General features: G+C 31.6%; 2 protein-coding genes across 5 annotated transcripts in view; one reads left to right on the top strand and one right to left on the bottom strand.

Moving 5' to 3' along the window:
* The window catches only part of LOC119834757 (cytochrome b reductase 1), a 28,344-nt gene extending 18,820 nt beyond the window's left edge, over nucleotides 1-9,524 (top strand). For 3 of the 4 annotated variants that reach the window (XM_038359223.1, XM_038359226.1, XM_038359225.1), the window contains exons 2-5: nucleotides 4,501-4,736; nucleotides 5,077-5,279; nucleotides 5,575-5,744; nucleotides 6,352-6,958. In XM_038359223.1, the coding sequence (XP_038215151.1) occupies nucleotides 4,501-4,736; nucleotides 5,077-5,279; nucleotides 5,575-5,744; nucleotides 6,352-6,505 (763 nt within the window). In that variant the 3' untranslated portion in view covers nucleotides 6,506-6,958. Of the gene's footprint in view, nucleotides 1-4,500; nucleotides 4,737-5,076; nucleotides 5,280-5,574; nucleotides 5,745-6,351; nucleotides 6,959-7,586 lie in introns of those variants that run through there. The other variant, XM_038359224.1, reaches the window with a different exon arrangement.
* Nucleotides 9,525-10,416: 892 nt separating this feature from the next.
* Nucleotides 10,417-15,845, bottom strand: part of LOC119835275 (NCK-interacting protein with SH3 domain) — an 11,626-nt gene continuing 6,197 nt past the window's right edge. Inside the window, exons 9-10 of the mRNA XM_038360001.1 lie at nucleotides 15,202-15,374; nucleotides 10,417-14,876 (exon numbers count right to left, since the gene is read on the bottom strand). Coding sequence (XP_038215929.1) covers nucleotides 14,685-14,876; nucleotides 15,202-15,374 — 365 coding nt within the window. The 3' untranslated portion in view covers nucleotides 10,417-14,684. The remainder of the gene's footprint in view (nucleotides 14,877-15,201; nucleotides 15,375-15,845) is intronic.

Genomic DNA, 15,845 nt, shown 5'->3' with positions numbered 1-15,845 from the left:
TAATAAATGTTATTTGCAGTTAACAATTTTCTTTTTTCTTTATTACAATATTTATGGCAAGACTAGGTATATCTAACTATAAAAAAAATTGTACGTTTTTGCCTCAAAGTATTTCAGCCCAAATTCCCTCTGCATTCAATCTCAAAGGAAAACTCTAAACTTTTACCACACACGTTTCGACTGAAATTAGATTTCTTGGAAGTCTTGTAGCTAGTAGCTTATTACCTCTGAGGGTAATGTATCGCTTGTCGCTAGAGACCTGTCATTACACTTTCTAGCTTCAAAAGGTAAGAGCTCCTCCTGTGACAGCTTTCATAAGACTTGCGAACTAACCATAGTAGGTATGATGTAAAATCGCACTGTATGAACTAGACATCATACGGATTTAATGACTGTATGATCTAGATGCATCATTATTTTTACAGGCAGACATTTTACTGTTCTTATTAAAAATAAAAGTGTAAATAACAGATTTATAACATCGACCTACTAAAATTGTCTACAAAGACTGAAGACCGATTTTATATTTCTCTCTTTTTACTAGGATGTAACCTACATATTGCAGGTCAGTTAAAGTGTACCTTATGTTTGTGTATACGAATGTGGCTTTTATTACACCGCAATAAGCCTAGTTTATGCAAAAACCCCTATTTAAGATCGGTGTCAGCTTTATTTTCCCTGAAAGCATCGTAAATGTATGTTAGGAGTGCTACAAATTTTAGAATATTCACGTACGAAAAATGTTAACATATCGTGTCATCTTCCTATGTTTTCCAGCACAAGTACTTAGCGTAAATGTGTTAAAAATTTATCGTTTAGATCAATCCAAATTTAACTGAATTTATAGCGTAGGCTTACATTTACATATGCTAGTAAAAATGTTAATTAGGTTTGTGTGAGAAAATGTTCAAAATTAACTAAGCAACATTTTTAAATTGGTCACGCCAAGTACCTACTACATACCTTTTAATATTCAATAGGAACATTGAATTTTATAGACCAAGTTAAAGCAAAATTGTAAGGGAAATTAGAAAATCAAATAAAGCGTTTTAATTTCTCAAAGTTTTCAGCTTGGTCATTACGAGGCTGTCGAGGCATTGGTCCGAACTTCTGAGAAATATCGCATGAATGTGGTTAATTGGCGGGTTTTCTTCCGTCTGTTATGTCTTTCGTAGAAATCTTTCGATAGTTTGTTTAAAAGCTTTTCATGCTCTCTCGTTTCTTTTAAAATAACTTAGTACTTATAGAAGTCAAGAGGTAAGACGTTTATTGTCGTACTCGTAGGTCCATCTAGGCCAGGAGTACCATCGCTAATGGGTTCAATGACCGATCCCCCTTCCAATACTAGCGGAGACCCTGTACTACTACATTTCTCTATTTGCACATAGTAGACGTTTAAGTGGAACTGTTTGATGGATCATCACTTGTCTGTCGAGTTTTTGTGGACTAGAAAATCTGTGCAATGTTAGAAAGCGAGTGTTTCTATTACAATTTCTTATCCATCCCATAGCTTTTGAGTAAAGATATTTATTTTGTTTCGCTTTGTTCGTATCTATATAAATTATATAATATTAAATAAATACTAACATGCACCTGGAGGGAAATTTCATTTTATACTACTGCGGTTAGAATAATGTTAGTATCAAGTCTTATCCCACCAGTATTTAGGTTCATTTTAATAAAGGCTTATTTAAGTATACTTAACAGCATTATAGTATCTATAATCTATAAGTATAATATATATGATCGAGTCAAGCCACTTTATTAGTAGCTGAAAAAGCGACGGGTTTAATGTGAATTAAATTGTATTTCCTATTAATCACTTAGTAATCCTACATATTACATCTCTTCAATATAAGCGCTATCATAAAAAATGTATATCAACAGAGCATTAATTTAGTTTGAGTTTTTGTTTCATTGTAATTGTTATGATGTTGTTGTAAGTATTATGCAGATATTGGTAAACCACTGCACTGTTATATGATGCAAGGAATCCACGGCGTAATGTCCTGTACTTTCGCGAGTGACCTATCACGATTTGGTCAAACAAGATAACCGTATCTTAAACGGCCTGGCTTCTGCCATTTTCCTAGATTATACATGTTCTATATCCTGGTAGATACTATTATCGATGGTAGTCATAAGGTTTATAAAAATCAAAAGATAACTTTCCTTTTGTCATTTGTGAGGATTTCCAGGAAGTTTCCCATGACTTCAATAGGTGAGGCTTAGCCATTGCTGCAAGATTCTGGGAGTAAACTAGCTCATAGGTCTCTGGGGCCATACGCATAGCAGACTTGGTGCACCAATCCGCCGATTCATTCCCAAGAATGCCCCAATGACTTGGTATAATTTACATGAAAGCCAAGAATGCTAATTAGTATTGTAAAATGTTTTTTACTGTTACTCGATGCGTTAGTAATTGAGTTTCCGATTGGATTACCGCTTGATTTCGAATTTACAATCATATATAAATGAACTGTATGACAGATACACGAGACAAAACATATTGTTTTCTATTGTTAAAAGAGATAGACGTTATATTTTCTTATGTCTACTTATCATGAGATATTTCAAAATTCTTTACAAATGCTAAATGAGAAACTATTACTTTTTTAATTAATTTTTCATGTAAAAATATAATATAGCTGTAAAACTAAAGTCTTTTGAACCTATGTATAATTATTTATAAAATAGTTAAGTATTACATATCCTTTAGTTTACCTTGCGGTTTTTAGTTCATGAACACATTTATCACGATCAAACAGTTCCATTATAAATATTATTGAAATTCGTAGAAATCTATTAGACTACTTGCTTATATTTTTATGTATAACATACACGCTATGCGTTATGTAATTTCACTTATATTATTTTTACAAGCAATGTGTCGTTGACTTGTTTAAATATATCCTTACTTTCATTTATAGATCACTTTTCACGAACAAAAAGGTAGCCAGCGTACCGTGGCGCGTCTCCGCAACATCCGGCGTCGCATCAATGATCCTGTCACTTGAGCCTCTGCGGTTCTCTTATCACATAATGTTCCGTTTAGTTTTTTACCCTTATTCTCGGGTTGCTTAGGAACATGATAGGTACCTTAATATAGTAGGTACCTTATAGTGCCCTTAACGTACATAGATTGAAAGTACATATATTGAAAAATACATCCTAAAAATTTGACCATTTACTTTGATGAAGAGGCTTTTGAAAGGTAACATTAAAATTTATTATATTATATGTAATAAAATTAATCAGAGAAACTTCAAACTTTACAGTATTTTATGTCGATAAATATACAAGGACGATGGTCCTTATATAAGTATTCCTGATTGTTTTTTAAAAAAGCGTTCTGGATACGAATACCGTCATAAGTGGAAAAGAAAATTGAATTCGTGGAATTCGCGTCTCAAAATTTTAACGCTGCAATGTAGTGTTCATAAAATCCTGCATTACAAGCAAAGTTTAGGAATAACGCTATACTTGAAGCGATATAATGTAATATGCATGTTGCACTGCGAGCTGTATCTTTCATAATAAGTTTTAAGTTTTCTTTATGGATATTTAAATATTAATAATGGAAAAAGGTTATATGTCAAACACTTAACGAGATTCAATTCTTCATCAGCATAAGTACAGTTGATGAGTAAAGTAAATTGCCCAGATATCTACACTACGTACATAATTTCAAGTACGTAGGCATAAATAGACAAGAGTTATTGTCGACGGTAATGATGAAATGTACAAATATTTATAATAGTGATATTACGAAATAGTTGGTAGAATAAATAAATAATGCCCACGTGTATTCACAGTCCCTTTGGGTGTCATCTTGCAAGATCGTCTTTCAATTACGTCCTGTCCGCTAGCAAGCGATTTAATATACTTTATATAATAAGAAAAAGTACTCCAATAATAATGTCTAATTGGATATAGAGAGCTTGGCAGTAAATATATAATAATATATATAATAATTAATAGAGTGATTATCTCCACCTTCTAAAAATATTCCTATTCTTAGAAGTTAATTTTCCGAGACACAAGCTTGAAGTGTCGAGGTTATTATATTTACAGGATTTATCTTAATATAATTATGAGGCTATTATAAACTTGCCCTTTACTAGACAAAGCCGCGAAGCTGAGCTGCAAATATCTTTTTTATTTTTAATAAGACAGCTAGTTCTTAAGACCCAGATTTCATAATATTTAGGGTAGACTTTTGAAAGGTTTAATATCTGCTATTAGGATTTAGGAGATTTGTTCATATGAAGTAGCTCATTATTTATTAAAATACGATTATTTCTCTTACATTATTTCATTTGCAAATTGTTTTAAGTCTCATAACTAATGATTTAAGGGTAATTTAATAATGACTTTGTACCGTAAGAACCAATTGATGATTTTGATATTTGTTAGTTATATCTTAACTATTTGTAACTATAATTTGAATTTGTCAGAAAATACCCAATATTCTAAACATAAATCTCACCTTTTCCACAGACAACGGAGCCGTTCGTACGACTCAGATGACGAAGAGAGGGGGGCGTGTGAGTGGTGCGAGTACGCCCTGGTGATCACTCTAGCAACCATCCTGCTGATAGGAGTGTCCGCGCTGACGGTCTTCTGGGTGGTGTATTACCGAGAGAGCTATGGCTGGGCTGACGATATACCAGAGAAACAATTCAACCTGCACCCGACTCTCATGGTCGCTGGCTTCATCACTTTCAGCGGCTTTTGTATGTATTTTAATTGATTCGTTTATTTCGGCTTGTCTTAAAAGGTTTCGTAGCTTAAACGACATATGTCTCAGCCATCATCGAATATTAAACATACATAATTTTTTAATAATACGATAAAAAATTAATAAACAGTAACCAATTATGTTATTTTAAGTATAGAATTACTATTATTAAGGAAAAAAAACAAGAATAAATTTACATTTTCCTTGTTAATGTCTGAATATTGATCTTTATTCCTGTTGCCTCCTGGACCAATAATTTAATAAATTTTCTATGCTACATAACATGTGGTATTCTTTTCCTACCCCGTGTATTTATTAAAATAATGGATTTCCAGCGGTGTTGCTGTTCCGCATATGCCGATGCTTCAGGAGGATCTATGTGAAGTTGCTTCACGCGATATTCCACGCCCTAGCGTTCCCTTGTATCGTGATAGGCTTTCTGGCAGTCCTCGACTTCCACAATAAGAAAGGCATCAACAATTTCTACTCGCTGCACAGCTGGATTGGATTTGTTGCTATGGGATTGTTCGGATTACAGGTACAGTTATAGCGTTGTATTTCCCTATCTTGTGTTAGTACTTTTATTTCTTTATTGGATCGTTTACCTGTTTTGCAACAATAACGGAAATATTAAAAATATACTTAAAGTAAACAAACGGTAATGATTTAGAGATTCTATATAATTGAATAGACAATGTTAAAAAATTTAAAAGCTGGTTCTCAGAATATATTCATCGCAAAATTCCAGTAGGCACTGGGATTTTTCTGCCTCAGCTTGACTCAATTACCACATTCACGAGCCCGTAAATCAAAGGTATTCCTATCAATTCTAGTACGCAGTGGGATTCTTCAGCTTCCTTCTGCTACTGATATGCAGCAAGGGCACGGCGTCGTTCCGCGCGTCGTTGGTGCCCATTCACGCCGCGTTCGGCGTGCTCACCTTCATACTTGGCGTTTGCGCGTGTCTCACCGGTCTTACCGAGAAGGCTCTTTTCACTCTTGGGTATGTAATAATTGTATTAAAACACATTAGATCTCACTGTTACACAAATTACATTACATATACGTCATTTACTACACGACTAACAAACTATTTTCAATGTTAATATTGCCAATTGGGTTAAGAAATATCACGCAATTTAAACGTAATTTTGAATTTGAATTGACTTAGAATAAAGACAAGTATTTGATTAAGGGGATTGCACTGATTTCTTCTCATATTATGCATGATGGAAACAATATTTATTGGATGATATATTCATGAAACATGTTTTCACCATTTTAATCACCAGAACAAATTGCAATCAATTCACACTTTGTATGATTTCCTTCAGTAACTCTACAATCCTGGGAGAGTTCAGGTAACTAACGATTTTAGAACGAATGTCAACAACAGAGCATGATTGTAGTTTAATGGGGTCATTGATTACCTACAGCATGATTCATCTCATTAGTTCTTGTTTAGTTGTCTTGTGCCGTCGAGTCTCAAAAATATAGGTCTATTTTATAGATTTTGGGCTCGATTACAATGAAATCGTGGCGTGAATAGACCTATGTGTTTGGGAGCGTTGTTCGTGGCGTGTGCTTGTACGTTCGTATACCATTCACAGCGCGGAGCGTTACAGTGGGTTGCCGGATGAAGGGGTGATTATCAACGTCATTGGCGTCACGACCGTCGCCATTACCGCTGTCCTTATGTACATCCTCTCGAGGGACAAGTTCCGACCGCAAGCCCGCGATCGGAGAGTCTCGGTCGATCTTTGATTCATTTGTCTTATATACTCTAGTATATAATTCAAATTGAGATTTTTCTTGTTCCACGAGTTTATTAGTTGAAGCTATTACAGCGTTTAAATTGCCGCGTCACGTGTATACTGCCACGCTATATGTTTATGATTTTAGTGTGAATCGAATTATGAATTTTTTGACTTTTCAATTCGCTGTAGTCTTCAAGTTCTAAACAGTTTCCCAAATCTCATTGCACGTTAGATTCTTTTTCGTTCTCTAAGTAGTCTGTCATGTACAATGTGTATGTAGTATCTAAATACGTACAAATAAGAAGGCTTATGTTAGACTAAATGTTATAATTAACTTAGAAATTGGTCTGTATCAGATCAGTGTTAAGTTAGAATTGAATTTACGATAGTATTGATTTACATTTTAATTCTCATTGTTTATTTATGGTTCTAAGAAGTAATAAAAAATATATAATTCAAACAGTGTTTTTACTTTGTTTGCTCTATGTATATTGATGCTTTTTTATGTTGTGCTAATTATCCGCTTATGTATGTTTGCATGTCATGTACCTGAATCATTCTGTATGTTGCTTTTATCATGTACTTTTATTTAAGGAATTTTTAACGGCCTAGACTGGGTTTTTATTGTAAATGAATTATTGCAAATGCGTTTTAAAATTTGCAGCGTTATATTAACGATAAGTAAAACTAATTACAATTTAATTTTCCAGTACATTCAAAGGCTTTAATTTTTTTTTCACGCAATTAACATAAACTGGGATTGTATTTGACTATCTATTATAATTAATAGTTTTGAAATAGATATAAACTAAGTATAGTATAAATAAACATTTTTAAAATAATAATACGATAATATCTTAAATAGCTATTATTCATCACTACGGTTTAGAAACAAGTAAACAACTCATTAAATATCCCTTTTGAAGCCAAGCGATTTGATATTTGCGCAATCTAAAAACCTTCCTACCAAACGATATTGTACATTTACAAGTTCGCTGTCAAAACAAATAAAAAGGGGCATTTAACGTATTCACGTTAGTCACTTACAATCCCATCCCGCTCACTAACCGGGTGCATGCGGTGTGCAGGAGCGAGACGTACTCCACGCTGCCGCCAGAGGGCATTGTTATCAACGCGATCGGCATTTCCGTGGTCGCCGTCGCCATACTCGTGCTGTACACCGTGCGCGGCACCGGCGGCTACCGCCTGCGCAAAGTCGCCCAACACCCCAGCTAAATACACCCACTCAACATACGACTACCCGATATCTTCGACTTCTCGTATAACTGTATTATAATTTAACAGTATTCCCATAAGTTATTATCTTTCAGTATTTACCGACCACTTGTGTTCCATTGATTTCGGGATTTGATGCTTGTTCATGGTCAATAAATTGTGTTAAGCGTTCGCGAATCGGAATGATTTATGGCTATTCAATATTGTAATAGAGGAATTATGTAAATATTTGTTTGGTCGCTTTTCACCGACGACACGAAATACATAATCGATGGTGAATAATCAATTATTAGAAAAATATAATTTTAAATTATTAAGGTCAATGTGTTGACTTTAGGTTAAACAAATTTTTATCTCAATGAAATTATCTTGCGGTTGTGCGTTGTTCTATTTAAAAGAGTATATACCTCTATCATTGTGTATTAATTCCAATTTTATTTTATTATGGACTTTTTAATTAATGTATAAAGCACGTTTTAAAGGCTCGTTATCGTTAGCAAAACTAATGACAACATAATGTAATCTGGAGCGCTATAAGTTCTGTATTCATAGAGGTCCCAATTATAGCTTCATTAACAATAATATAAGTATAAATTCTTTAAGTAGGTGTAGGTATTTGCTGGCCGAATAGGATTAAAGGGCTGAATCAACCAAAAAGCAGGCAGATCTCTGAAGTGAACAAATATAGGAAACTACAATGATTTCAATCCCGAGCAATTTAACATTAACAAGCAATTTAGTGGCCATATATTATTTAGGTACAGAGCTCGGTACCGTTATTTATAGGTAACGAATAAGACGCATAGAAGTAATATAATTTGTATATAATTTTACCCTAATGGATGTAATGTGCGAGTGTTTGATAGATGTAGTTTGTGACGGATTTGTAGCGTAAATATTTATTGATCGATTAATAATGAGTAGTAGGACATTACAATATAACTAGTACCGTATACATATTGCAACTAACCATATAAAATCTATACGAATATTTCTGAAAGTTTTTAAAATTTTTAACGTATTGCATGATTTCATAAAACTGCTATAAAATTAAAGTTTTATACGATATTTGGATGTAGTTCTACAATATTCTCTAAAAGTAAACGTATAAGTAAAGTGTTCAGGTTGCCAAATTCGATGTATCGTCTGGTAATACATATTTAATCATTAATTATAATACGTGTAGATATTTAAATATAATTATAGGATAATGCTCAATGTATTTATACGCGGAGTAAACATTATTCCTTTGTGTAGACGATTGAGAGATTTTTCTATTATTTGGAACATTGTTTGTATTCAAATTTTTCTATATTGCATTCCATTTGTGAGTTCGACACTCAAAATATCGTTTAATGAAAATATACAATCCACACGAAGACTGTAATCTTAAGTAGAACGTGTATTATTAAATGTTATGAGTTTTGCTCGAATGCAGAATGTTTACATTTTTTAAAATATTTACAAACAAATATTTGGATCCCTTTGTAACATCGGGGCCAACTTTTGAGACATTTAGACATACCTATTTTGGTTATTATTCCAATTTAACTCTTTGCAATAAAACCAAACATGAAAGTACCTGCTTGTTACGTTGATAAATATACAATATAAATAGTTTCGATAAATATTAGCTAATTATAATAGATTCTTATGTGAAATCAACAGTTATTTGAAAAATTCTTGAACGTTGCGTGAAATTTCCACAACTTGGAGTATATAATTTCGTAACATTTGTTATGTTGATTACAGTTGTATTGGTTATTATGAATTTTATCACTGTTTTACAATTTTTAAATATTTATATGCATTCTTAATGGTACATTAAAATACATATTGTATGAATTGTTTTTGTTTCATTTCAATTCCTGATGTTCCCAAAATATATCCTTCAATAAGAAGTCTTTTATATCTGAATTCAATTTAATAAAATACAATGATAAACAAAGGTAAGTTACAACAAAAAAAAAAAATTAAATGAATGACAGGTAATGAAACAAATTCGTTGATAGGTATTATTTATTTGAATCGACACAGTAAACATAAAGCGATATGGAACAATTTATTCAAGCTCACTGCAAATTGGGCATCTCACATTGGCATTTCAAAACAATTCATTGCATACCCGAAATCACATACTTATAACTCCACTTCTCTTCTGAAATACGCCTTAACCATAAGCTTTCTCACAAACCCTTACGAAATAAGTGATTTGATACAGCGCCTCTAGTGGATTTGTGAAAAACTAAAATAGGTTTCCTTTAAAAATGACAACAAACATCTGAAATGTATCAACTATTTTTTTGTGTTAGTCATTGAAACGTTCCACTGAAGTTTGCTTTTTTCACAGGACACAATTTTATTTTTCGTATTTATATGGGGCCGTTAGTAGAAGTTTAATTTAAAGCCAGTGGGGTCAACACATTCGTCCTACGGTTGCAGTCTTGGAAAAAGGGTTTCACGCTCTATCACTTCAACTAGCTTATATTTTACTGAAAATTTGACAAGACATTTATAGCAATATGAATTATATGCAACTGCTTGTATTTCATTTCACTGTTAAATTAAAAATAAAGAAGATATAAACAAAAATTATACAAACTTTTGAATAACATTTATTTTATCTTGTCTAGTCATAAAATGGCTTCACAACATTCTACTTCTTAAGAGGAAAGGCCTCTGAGAAACGAAAGCAAAGCCAACATAGAAGTATAAAGTACGATTTAATAAACATGCATATAATATTAAATATTATATAACTAGTAATGTGAGAAAACTATGATTACAATAACTATAATTGGAAATACTTGTCATAGTCACACCGTTTCACTTGAATTCTTCTGAACAACAATTGCTTCTACCAAATTTCAATCAATCATTTCTAATCGACTTGCTAAATTGCCAATGTGAGAGTATATATCGACACACTTATTTGAAAACTGTTTATAAGATTAGAGAAAAAAATACAATCATTGTAACATTACATGCATCACAGGACAAATTACCACAGATATATTTAAATGCATCAATATCCACAGGTATACATCTAATATTTACACTAACAAGAATTAGAGTTAATAAAATTTGGCACGACGAATGTCGCTAATATTAAACAGGATTAAATTTTAAAATATGTGTACTTTGTTCGGGAAGGTTTGATAATTAAAATTGCCAAGAATTTTGCAAACAAACAAACAAACTTGTCTCCAAGATTTAATAAAATTAAATCTGTATTAAATATACAGGTTGAATAAAATATTATATCAACTCTCGCCGAACAAACCTATATTATAATTATTGTTATAATAGTTTTAAGAGATTTCAAATTATTAAACTTTGCTAAACGTAATAGGTATATAAGGCTGCAACAATTTTTCAATAAAATGTGAATTAAGGAAAGAAAAAATACATACTATTATTACACAGTATAACTTATTTAACATTTTATCATAGTACTATTAATAAGGTCTTCTGGGACCACTTTCAGGTATTTGTTTTAGAAGAAATATTATATAATGTATATAAATAAGTTATTTGAATTTCCTTATTCATTATTTGTAGATGTAAATATGATGTCTATGTTTTATAATGTGAATCGAAAATATTATTTTTTAAACCCTGATGATTGGTCGGTGGTTTGCGGACAAAGTAAGCGGACGTTACATCTGATGTAACTGAATTTTTCACTTCACCTTTTTACTATCTACGTCATAATTTTTTAAATAAAATTATGCACAATTTGTCATAATCATCAAAAATTTAACGACGGCGTTATTATATATTTGTTTTACTTTTCATCACATATATGGTTCATAATTTATGATTAATAAAATATTTTTTGTGCAATTTACGATATTTGAATTTTAAATGCTACAATATGGATTTTTATTTTTTTTATGTGAATATGTACGTTAGCAGAAAATTTTAACGTTTAGAAAGAGAAGATCGGTTGCGATGGCTTATCATGAGAAAGTACAGACACAGATCTATTCTCTACGTTAGGGAGAAACAGCCAAAAACTTGACTGCCCCAATCTATTTATGATAAAGTTTGTTATGTAGGTACTGATATACTGTTGAATATCAATTTACATTCAAAAGTAAATTATAAAACGCCATTTTACTAGTGACGAAGTGAAACTTTAAATATAGGTAATAAAAACATTATTAATATAAGTCTAATTGAAAATCAACATAATATCACTTTAATTATAATTTATAATACACTGTGATTTGTCACGCAATTCATAATAATGTAATAATTTACTTAATCACTGAGGCCTTTTATTTATTGAATTCTACGAGTTACCATATCCATGTATGTATAAATTTAGGCCCATTTCAGCATTACACTAATTATAAGAGTAGTTTAAATTAAAATATTCTTTGGTGCGACGATGGCATGACGCGAAGCGTCAAAGCAATTTACATACAATGTTAACATTCATCGAGTGTAACGTAAAATTAAATCATATCTTATATTTATAATAATACACTGGATGAATATTAAACGTTCATTTTTTTTAAACTTAGTATCATTCAAAACGACAGATTTCTTCTTCGAATTTGCCGCTAAGTTATTTTATTTGCTGCCAGTACATAGGGTCACCCGTTAGTAGCGACAACAAATAAATCAGGAGACAGTAGATTTAAAAGTTTTACTTTGATTTATTTAAAACAAGTGCAAGGAAAATCCATGTTATATATCCCTAATACCTAATTCCTAAATAAATGCAATAAATTGTGCACTTTAGAATTAATATAGTGAAGAGAGCTGCTATTTTATCACAAGCATGAAAATAAATACGAAAATACCCAATTTATATTCCAATAGAGTTGAACATTTATAAGATAATTCATGTAACAAGAAATATAATATAGAACTATCTATTAAAAAATCGAAATAAATTCTGAACCTAGTACATATCTTAGTTAGGTATATAGTTTTAAAGAACATACAGAACACGTTTACTGTACTGTAATATAACGAGCTATGCTAAATTTTAAAACAAAATTTCTATGTCGATTTTATAATTTTGATATAGGCTATTAGGAATATTAATTAGGCCGATGAGAATATGATGTAAACTACAATCTTTGAAAAACTATATCTACTATGTATAGTAAAGGTATCATTTAACTTTCCATATGTATTTAAAATGCTATTAAATTTAATTACAGCACGTGAACGACAAGGTCACAAAAAATATAATTGATTATATATCACTTTCTATATGGTAATATAATTAGTCCTTTATTCAGTTTAATAAACTGTAAAATAAATTATAACTCATTCAAATTATTCCTTTTCATTAACAAATCTTTTAATATAGGAGCACACATTCTTGAAGTGCAGTCATATTTATTTGGTTCTTTCTCACTAAAGAAAAGGAAATGAAGAGAAATTTATAAACATTAGGCCCATATCCTTTTCCTCACCCTTCCCATTCGAATCTTTTTATTCCTGTCGATAACCCTTTCCTTCTCCCCTCAAAGCGAGTAACACATTTGCAGAGGCCTTAACTCTAGGTGATCGCTTACCATCAGGCGAACCACCAGCTTGGTTGCCATTTCTAATGTAAAAAATATATATAATAAAGATTAATTTGGAATACAGAACGATTTCTAATCTATTGTTTAATAATTTTATGATTTTAATCTATTTAGTAGGCATCAATTTAAACAATGTCAACACACATCTTATTATCTTAGTTAACACCAATTCACAATATGCAGAATAAATATTTAAGTCGAGAACTTGAGAATCACACGAGATCATTTTTTAGGTAATTAAACACTACAAGTAAATGCATGCATAATTATAGGTAAATTGTTTTCACTACGCTTTATAATAACACAAATTTCATAGACTATATATAAAATACATCCTTCAATATCCATATCCAATGAAATATATTATCCTATAGCAATCGCGACAGGAGAGCCAAATAAGGCGTTATATTAAAAAAGTCGAGGGAAACTTCTGATAAATACGTGCGTACGTACGGAATTTTTCGTGATGAAATCTTAGTAACAATAATTAAAAATTGGGAATTTTGAACGATTTTCTAATAGAAGAGGAGTGTTGCCATAGCACCAATCCTTTTTTTCTTTGTTTCACATGAATACCTCTACATTTTATAAACATTTCTTTAGAATAGATTTCAATTGTTTCAATTGCAATAAATAATTTTATATTTTTCCAACCTATCCACTTGTTTGTTATTTGTATATTCATTTATCGTATGATATTGGGACTTTCTCTAGTATACGCCAATGGACTACAGGCTTTAAAGTTTGCGTTTCATGGATACAACCAAGTCCTTATTGCTTGCGCCTTATATTTCTAATTTAATATTTTTTAAATCGCAATCTACGTTCAAAATAACTTTTCATATTGAGAATATTTTCTTAAAATATAAAACAAATACATCATCCAACACAGAACATTACACAAATCCCTTTATGCAGTTCACACATAATGTGAATATCCCATAAGATTTGTCTAACAGACAATATTAATAAATCTTTCCTTATCTACCAAATAACATACCATTCTTTAGTTTTTAATGTGCGCCATTTCTTTCCCTTTTTAATACGAATTACAATAATACTCTTGGATATTACCATCATAAAACTCTCACCTTAGATTTTCTGTTAGAATTAATTTACACAAACTTCTGTCACCTACTCCTCTTAAGGTCAAAATTATAATGTGCGCAATATCTTTCCATATTTCATACGTACCAATAGTAGGTCTGGATATAATTTCCAGGAGTACCACCAAAAATCTTCAGCTCTAGAATTTCTATCAAAGAAACTATCTGATATATTAAGATTTTACACCACACCTAAAATTGCACTATAACACACCAAGATCCAATCTATGGAACACCAAACCCACTAGGTTAATCCTAGTCGACTATTCTAGAATTTCTAAAGCTCAAGAGTTTAGGCCTTGAAGAATTGTGGAAACTCGTTGGAAATTGCTCGAACTAATGCCTGGTCTTCTCGGCTACTATCACCTTCCTCGCAGAAGATTCTAGCGAAACATCGCAGGAGATCGTCGCGGCGGTGCAAGTGTGCTCCGTATTCTGTGTTGCGAATGATGCCTTGTAATACCTTGAGGTATTGTTGGCGTCGCTGGAATTGAATTCGAGGTGATTTTTAATACATTATTGAAAGTCTGCTCATGAATCCTGGAGTAATTGAGAAAATATACCGGGTGTAATAATTTAGTATGCACAGGCGATTATTGCGTAACTATTAAAGTATTTATATTTTACCTACAAGAAACATTGGGGACTTTTAAATAGAAAATGATAATTATTAGAATCGGTCCCGGCTCTATTACATATAACATAATTTATAATCTTCTATGAAAATAACACATTCAATTAGTCAAGTAATGTTATAGTTATTAGTAGCTTTTTTTATCAAAAAAAAAAAAAAAAATCAATATAATTACCGCATCACCCGGCGACAAGTCGGCCAACTGTCGCACTATGATATCAATAGCGACTTTCACGTCGTTGGTGTAGAAGTGGTCGGCGGTCTTCTTGCGACTGAAAAGATCTATCACCAGCTTGAGTACTGCGTGCGTGGGCGCAGGCTCGTGGTCGAATATGCGGACGGGATCCTCTGTAATGATTTTTTTTATTATTCGGTTATAGGAAAACTTTTGACGTTAACGCTGTTATTAATGGCAAATATTTTATACATTCTTTTAAGATATCTACCATGGGGTTATACAGCAAATATTTGTATTTTTTTATTTTTTAGCATGAATATAAAATAATATTTATATTATTTATAGGATATATATGACACAAATAACGAAAAAATACGAGTTACACTTATTTCAAAAACAAAGCTCAATGGAATTTTAGCCACTATTTTTTACATTGGGCTTTATGGATAATGACAAGGAGTATGTTTTGAAATTAGCTGAAAAGATGGAAAATAGGGAATCAAAATTTTTACGGAACGATAAATGGTAAAATGCATATTTAGAAAATAAGAATTTAGGAAAGCCAGTACTTAGTCTGGCCATAAATACTGTTACACTTAATTATAAAAAAATATTACATTTGAATTTCGAATCTGTCATTT

Source organism: Zerene cesonia, chromosome 20 (genome assembly GCF_012273895.1).
Source record: "Zerene cesonia ecotype Mississippi chromosome 20, Zerene_cesonia_1.1, whole genome shotgun sequence".
Lineage (NCBI taxonomy): Eukaryota > Metazoa > Arthropoda > Insecta > Lepidoptera > Pieridae > Zerene > Zerene cesonia.
The sequence above is the reverse complement of the archived record's forward strand: the minus strand, read 5'-3'. Positions and strand labels throughout refer to the sequence as shown.